An 8,398-nucleotide genomic window follows, 5' to 3' on the forward strand; every position below is an offset into this window, starting at 1 on the left:
TTTTATTTATTATTGGGATTATAGGTAAAAAGAAATAACTATCTTTATTTTATAATTATTTTTATTTGATAGAATTTGGTATGGCAGTGGAGTTAAAAAGGAAGGAACACTGTTTATAGAAAGGCAACGCTTTAATATTTGGTGACTCGCTCGGTGTGCGTTTTACGTTAGGACAATAGAATTTGGTTGGCGACCGACACGTACACAATCATACATGAGTATGTAATAATCAAAAACATTTTAATATCGACGTTATATGTGAGATATCTCGATTTATGTCATTAGCATTCCAACATTATTCTATCCTTAGGAAGGTATATCTTATGTATTAACTGTTCGCATGGAGAGACAAAACTGGAGTGATGAAAGAAAGGTATGCGATTGCAGCTCGTCCCGGTGTCCTAATTCTTATCTAACGCGTGAAGTAAACACTTGACGCATTCCCGGAACCTATTTCTCTTAAGAGATTGATTTTTGTATATACGTTAAGACGTATCTTATTTTCAACATTTATATATAATTATAGTCGTTACTAATCTATTGCACAGTCGTGTTTATATGTATAATATAATATATATGCATACGTATAATATAGTTTTATAAATTTTAGTATCATATTTATCACGTAACAATGTTTATAGTATAATACGTTGTTACGTCCAATCAATGGAATTTCTCCAATTGTTAACAGCGCATCACGTGCCAAGTTAATATTGCGTGATTAGTTTATATTTTCCGGATCGCCAGTGTTAGAGGTTGATTATTTATTTTGACTAGTTCGTGCTTGTTTATCGTAACTAAATTTAACAATAATTAAATGTGAAATTTTAGCGGAGTATCGTCTGGAACACGCGCTTTGCAGTGTTTATAAGATGTTTCGGTGATGGGTGTCGAATACGTACTGACTTTTGATTCCTGTCTCGTCGAGCCCTGTTCGGCGTCTCCTTGAGTTTGTTTTGATGGGTTAAAAGTAGACGTTACTGGAGGAAGAATAGAACTTTTTCATTAGACGTGAGTGTGTCGGGAGGATTTTTGGTTAAGAAGTAGAAATTGTCAAGAAAGTTGCATTTCGGTAATCAATGACGTAATTTGTAAGTAGGTGTCTGTCCGTTGCTTTGGTGGGTCTGTCGCACGTGGGTACAATCTGTCGGGTCTGCTAGTTGCAAATTTTCTGTACTTTTGCATTTAGATATATGACTTAATCCACTGAGAAGGCGGCGAGGCACGTCTAACCTTCGGCTTAACAGTCATAATACAAAATAATAAAGTTTTTAGAATTATCGAAGATTAAAATAAGAATTATGCTATAAACATAGTTTCTAGAACGGAACAATCGTATACGTATATAGAGCTTTATTTCTTTCGCACGTTTCTCAGTCCCTTTGCTCTTGTAGAATGAGTTGTAGCGACCAAGTTCTCACCCTCGCCAATAGATGGATTCCTACTTGAAGGAGGTTCGAGGACCTCCTTTAAATAGAAGTTCCTATACCACCTAACTATCCCCGGTGTAAGGCAGAGCTTGCTAGAAAAAATTCTTACCGATCAGTCCACTAGCAGGTCCGAGACGAAACGCATTCTTTCCTTTTCCTCGTCGTCCTTCTACCTGCTACCCTATCAATAGCAAGGACGACCATAGGGATATACCAACAGGCCAGCACGATAGGAATACCAGACCAATCATTAGGAACCACAAGGGCCAAGACTGAGAAAACACATGAAACGATATACAGTTCGTAATAAGCGCTTCGCTCGAGTACATCGAGCGAACTATTGTATTTAATTAACCTCTCTCTTGGAGACAGAATATGTTGGAGTGGTATCGATCCTAAACCTGATATCCATATCCTATAGAGTGTTCTAACAAAAATATTCGGACACATTGTACGTTTACGATATTTCTCTTCCCGAGCAGTTAATGTTTTTGCAAGTTACCGATGAATGTTTACAAACATAGCTTTAGCCAACGATGTTACCACAGTATCCCTCAGTATTGAGCTTGAAACTCGTTGAAATGGGTCGTAAAGGAAAGAATAGATCGTTTGATTTACGTCAATTAATAATTTTTCGTCGTGGGAAAAGAAAGTCTTACCGCGACATTAGTTCTTTACTTAAAATCAGTAAAAGTACGGTCGCTGACATTGTCAGGAGGTTTGAGGATGAAGATCGAATGTACTTTATTCCTCAAACTGGTCGACCAGCCGCTCTAACTGCGAGAGAAAAAAGAGAAATGGTTCGAAAAATTAAAGCAAATCGTCGATTAAGTGCTCCGAAATTGGCGGCAGAACATTACGAAGAGACGGGAACACAAGTTCATCCCGAAACAATTCGGAGAACTCTTAGGCAACACGGGTACAACGGCCGTGTCTGTAGAAGAAAGCCTTTTATTAATGAGGCCAACAGGAGAAAGCGTGTATTCTTGGCACGAAAGTTTATGTCAAAGGAGGAATCATGGTGGGTCAACGTTACATTTGCCGATGAAAGCAAATTTGATATCCGTAATTCAGATGGAAGAAGAATGGTGTGGCGGAAAGCGAATAAAGAGTTCCACCATCGAAACACGAGATGTACCGTATAACACGGCGGGGGCAGCGTGATGGTTTGGGGCTGTATTTCGTCCGAAGGAGTCGGCAATTTAGTTTTTATTGACATCATTTTGGACAAAAATTGTTACTTACACCTACTGAAAAGTAATATATTAAATAGTGCAGAAAAAATGGGAATTCGCAACAATTTTAAGTTTTACCAGGATAACGATCGCAAACATAAAGCACGCATTGTTCAAGAATTCTCGCTTTATCGTTGCCCGAAAGTTCTTCATCTTCATGATATATCACCACAATCGCCGAATCTCAATCCCATTGAAAATTTATGGAATAACTTAGATCGCAGAATGCTAAAAACACCAATTAACTCAAAAGAAGAACTAAAACAAAGGTTGCAGGAATAGTGGACTGCTATCGGTACGAATTATTTGGAAAAAATCATTTATAATATGCCCAACAGATTGAGGCACGTATCGAAGCAAAAAGGCTATGCGACAAAATATTAAAAAATGTGTTTATGTAAATAAATCAGGATTACATAATGTTACTTACGCGAAGTGTCCGAATATTTTTGTGACGTGAAAATTGGGTATTATTTTATTTATAATTTGCTATAGTGAATCCATACAAATTTATTACATAAAGCATATGTTCCTGTTTACTCGAATAAATGTCTTCTCACTGGAAAAAATAGCGAACACGATCCATTTATTATTATCTGCGATACGATCTGAATAATTCAGACATACCCTGGCGTCCGAATATTTTCGTGAGTCACTGTATATAATGTCGACTCTCGACTTTTCCGATGTTACGTTTTACGTAAAATAATAATTTGCTTCAAAGGCTGCAACCTTTCGTATATTACTATTAAGACTTCGGATTGCTATTTCAGGCAAACAAATATTTGATTTTTTCAAAATTTCAAACTGTCCTGCTCTTTTAACACTTTACCAACCGCTAGCCGATTAATCGGCTTTTTGTCGCCAACGCTTACCGATCGATAGCCTATTAATCGGCTTTTGTCGCTAACGCTTACCGTCCGAGAGCCTATTAATTGGTTGTCATGGTGATAAACAGTAACTATTATTATATAAAGTGTCGTTTGTTATTTACATGTTTATATTATTTTGAAAAACTTACCGTTCGCGATGAAAGAAAAAAATAGTATTGGAGAGTTTTATTTAGATGTCTATCAGATTGTCCTAACAGTTATTGGGGAAGTGAAAGTGGTGACGAAAGTGATGGCAGCGATATCATAATTCGGAAGCGAGGTTCTGTATTATTACTAAGATATAGTGATTCAAAAGACGATGAAATAAGCAACGTCGAAGACGATGCACATAACGTTAAAGATAACAATGACATATGGTCGACGAACGACGAAACAATAATTTTGCAACCTTTCGAAGGCAGTCCCGGCATAAAAATTATGCCAAGTCGTCCAGAAAATGTGACGGATAGTGTCAATTTATTCATTGGAAATGACTTATTCGGGTACTTGGTGAGGGAAACCAATAGATATCGCTATCAGGTCATGGAAAAATATAAAATTCCATCAAAAGCAAAAAAATGGACAGATATAACGGTGCCGGAAATGAAGAAGTTTTTGGGGCTAATAGTTTTAATGGGACAAGTAAGAAAGGACGTTCTCTACGACTATTGGTCCACTGATCGAAGTATAGAAACTCCATTTTTCTTAGAAGTAACGAGCAGGAACAGATTTGTGCAAATAATGCAGAGCTGGCATTTTTGCAACAATGAGAACATTTCTCACAATTTGCATAGACTTGCCAAAATCCAGCCTGTCGTTGATTATTTAAAGCAAAGTTTATCGATGTATATAAACCCTTTTAACAATTGTCTTTGGATGAGTGTGTAATTCCGTGGAGGGGTAGATTTTTTATTAAAACATAATCCAGCAAAAGTTACAAAATATGGAATACTTGTGAGAGTGCTGCGTGAAGCTGTCACAGGATATGCATGTAACTTTCACATGTATGCTGCTGATGGCAAAAAAATTAGAAGACACTGTTTTAACGATTATTGAACCATATAAGAACATATGGCACCATATTTTTCAAGATAATTATTATAACGGTGTCAATATAGCTAAAATTTTGATGAAAAATAAAGTGCGAATGTGCGGAATCATTCGAAAAAATAGAGGTCTTCCTCGATCACTCCAAACAATACAACTTTCAAGAGGTCAGCGTGAATTTTGTAGAAATCGTCAAATTTTGTTGGAAGTATGGAATAACTGCCAGAGAAACATCAATATGATCTCAACCATACATTCTGCGCAATTAACGGAATCCAGAAGTAGAAGTAAAAGATCAAGGGGCCCTATACAGAAGCCTAATTTAATCCGAAATTATAAGAAATATACGTAGAGCGTAGATTCTGCGGACCAATATCTATCATATTATTCCCTTTTTAGAAAAACAAAAAAATGAACTAAACGAGTTGTAATGTTTTTTTTATCAACTGTGCACTTTTCAATTCATTTAAAGGATACACAGTTCTCAACGGGAAAAATATTACGTACAAAAATTTCCTGCACAAAGTGGCAGTTTCGTGGATAGAATATTGTGAAAAAAATTATGCAGAACAAGATGACGATCTACCTAATTCTGAACTCACAAGAAGAACACCCAGATTAAACCATCCCGGAAGACTGTCGAATTTCGGAAAATATAAACTTATAAATTATAGTGACCAGCGGTCGAAATGTAAAACCTCAAAGATAATATAGAGTTTGAGCAGTTTAAAAAAAGAAGAAAGGAAATAGAACATGTTTCGTTTGTAAATTTTGCAATGTTTCACTACACAAAGGCGATTGTTTTGAACGATGTCATACTTTAAAAAAATATTAAACTATTTCTTATTTGGAGTATGTCAATATATGGATTATGGTATATTATATAACTATTTAACTGAAAACCATTGTAATACATAAAATAACTATAATTTAGCATTAATATCATGAAAATAAAAGAACTTATTGAATTTAATTGTCCTATAGCAACAGAAAGCGGGCAATTTTATCTGAGCATAGGCAAAGCACAGATACTTCCGCGCGACAGTCTAAACCGAAACAGAGCCGGCGCCAGGGCGGATCTGTGACCGAGTAGCCGGTCTGGCGTGCGTATACTGTTGAACCGCTAGCGGTCGGTAAAGTGTCAACATAATTTCAACTTCGTCCACTAATAATTTTTTACATTTTTTTGTATTTTTAAAAATATTCATTTGGTACCCTTTATACAGATACATATCACGTATATAGTATCATATAATACGTTTTCAATAAATCATAAGCGATTCACCCGTGTTAAGATACATAGAAATTATTAACAAAATACATTCATTGATATAATATGAATGTCTTTTGTTCTTTTGCGTAAAGTGTTTTCTAGTACTTTTTATATTTTATTATTTACACAATTATTTTGTACAGTACTGAAAAACGAAACTGGTAAATTCACAAATACGTATAAAAGAATATTAGCGATACAAAGCTTTATAAAACTTTTCTGAACAACGTATAATATACAGTCCAGTCTCCTATAACACGGTTAATTCGTCCCGCGTTATTTGGAAACTGTGCTATAAGAAAATCAAAATTAATTGAAATCAGGAAATGCGTTCTATGTAAACCGCGTTATGATAAACACAGTAATAAGACAAATCAGGTTAATTAATACCGCGTTATATGGAAACCACTGCCACGTTATATAGGAACCTCGCTATAAGAAACTCATAAATAAAATTTTATAATAGAAATGGAAATGAATGTGTAGATTTTTACATATTTAGGTTTGTCGAATATAATACATAGTTCATATAATGAAATTATAAACTACAAAAATTGTTTCCAACAAAAAATTTAATGTGATACACATTACTGACGCATCTTAATTTAAAATAGCATTCTAACATGTTAAAATTAAATTATTTATTACTTTGTTTTGTATAATTATCTTTTGAGTGCCTATCAAAGCCCTTATTAAAATCTTTCAAATTCTCTTATCCATCAACGTTATTCCATATTTCTTCCTATTTATATTTATTTCTGAGAGAAATGTTTTATTCTGAAACACTCTTATGAAATCGCTTCAGTCTAGTCAGAGCTGTCGGAAATTTCTTAGGTACCATGCAAAAATCATGTCTGAAATTTAGGATTAAAATTTTTCTAAAACGAAAGAAATAAGAGGTAACCTAAATCGTTGAGCTTCCAATTGTTAGATAAAATCTTTTTTATGTCTTATTGAAATACAATGAATGTTATCATATCGATTGAAAAATATCATTTGGATAATTTTGAAGATCATGCATAGAATTCGCACACCATTCTTGACATGACACGTAGCCAAACAATTATTAAAATTTTCATAAAAAACTGTTGCTATATAGTCTACATTTAAATTCATAAAAATGCCCGAATATTAATGTAAATTACTCTTGCTTAAACTGTTTGATTTGGTTCTTCTTTATCGTGGAGATATTTCCTAATCTTTTTCATTTAGAAACATTACACACGACGAATAATCATATTCAGTGATTTATCAATTATTTGAATTTAAGAAATTTTTGATTTTTTGAAATCATCGAAGTACACAGGGTTTACTCGTAATGAATCTTTTGAAATATGGAATCAAGAAGATTCATTATTATTATTACAATTATTTATTGTATCTATTACATTACATATTAGCTAACGATTTATCCAAAATTAAATTAAAATTAAATTTATTATTAACATGATAATGTAAATTATATTTTGAAATAAGCTATTTAATTAATTATTATGATATTATTTAGATTTCAGTAATATTATAGCGAAAGCTGATATCAAACTTCTGGCTGAAAGTGATGAGCAGGAAGTAGTGAGAGAAGTTCACGAATATTACGCAGATTATTTAGCTATTAGTCCACATCTGTTTTCACTTGGGATCAATGCATGCTCACAAGGTAAGTAATTTTTTATAATTGATTAATTGATAAAGAATTTGATAAATATAATATTTAATAATATGTAATGATGCGAGAAAAATGATTTAATACAGAGTATTTTATTTAACATGACAATTTAATATATACATATTATACTTTTGTTGATTTCATAATGCAAAAGAGTAATTACCGGACAAATTACAACGTTTTCCGTGCTATATATTGTTCAGGTTGTTACAGAACTGATAGTATAACGCAGGAGAACGGTGATTATATATCGGTGATTATACGTGATTTTCGAAAATTTTTCAAAAATATGGTCGAAAAAGAGTTGCAATTGTTAATTCTCTGTTTTATGTGATTTGTTTTGAACAATTTTTCTAACCTTTTCCTCGGTAATAAACTTCCATTATACTTAAATGGAGAATAAAATTCAGCACAATAAAATTAAGCTTTAAGTTTATCGATTAGAAGTCGTAATTTCACTACCAATAAAATTATCGTCTGTTGCATTAATATTATTGAAGTGTATATTATTTAATATTTTTAAATTTCTATATTTTATCATGATCTTATATTTTCTAACGATAAGTATTTATAGTATTGATAGACCCGTTACGATCTTTTAGTAGCCAAATCCTAAATACCGAACAGTACGTGACTCGGTGTTTATTTGTTTATTTGTTTATTTGTTTATTTGTTTATTGCACATTCTATGTTGCCTCGGGTCACCGGACACGCGGCGTCGTTCAGGAGTCTAAATTTAGACTATTAGGCTTCGACATTTAGGATGTGGCTACCAGGTGGACCGTCGGAAGTCGGGGCCAGGGCACGTGAGGTGGCCTTGCGCGTTTCAGTAACGAATCGTATTCAGATTGTTTTTTTTTTTTTTTTTTTTTTCA

At 33.5% G+C, this 8,398-nt stretch overlaps 1 protein-coding gene across 1 annotated transcript in view; it reads left to right on the forward strand.

Annotated features, from left to right (window-relative positions):
- LOC108550163 (vacuolar protein sorting-associated protein 45-like) overlaps positions 1-7,857 on the forward strand; it is a 31,467-nt gene extending 23,610 nt beyond the window's left edge. Inside the window, exons 3-4 of the mRNA XM_017903830.1 lie at positions 7,365-7,514; positions 7,727-7,857. Of these exons, the coding sequence (XP_017759319.1) occupies positions 7,365-7,514; positions 7,727-7,857 (281 nt within the window). The remainder of the gene's footprint in view (positions 1-7,364; positions 7,515-7,726) is intronic.
- The last annotated feature ends 541 nt before the right edge of the window (positions 7,858-8,398 follow it).

This window comes from Eufriesea mexicana, unplaced genomic scaffold (assembly GCF_001483705.2).
Source record: "Eufriesea mexicana isolate 0111107269 unplaced genomic scaffold, ASM148370v2 scaffold4744748238, whole genome shotgun sequence".
NCBI lineage: Eukaryota > Metazoa > Arthropoda > Insecta > Hymenoptera > Apidae > Eufriesea > Eufriesea mexicana.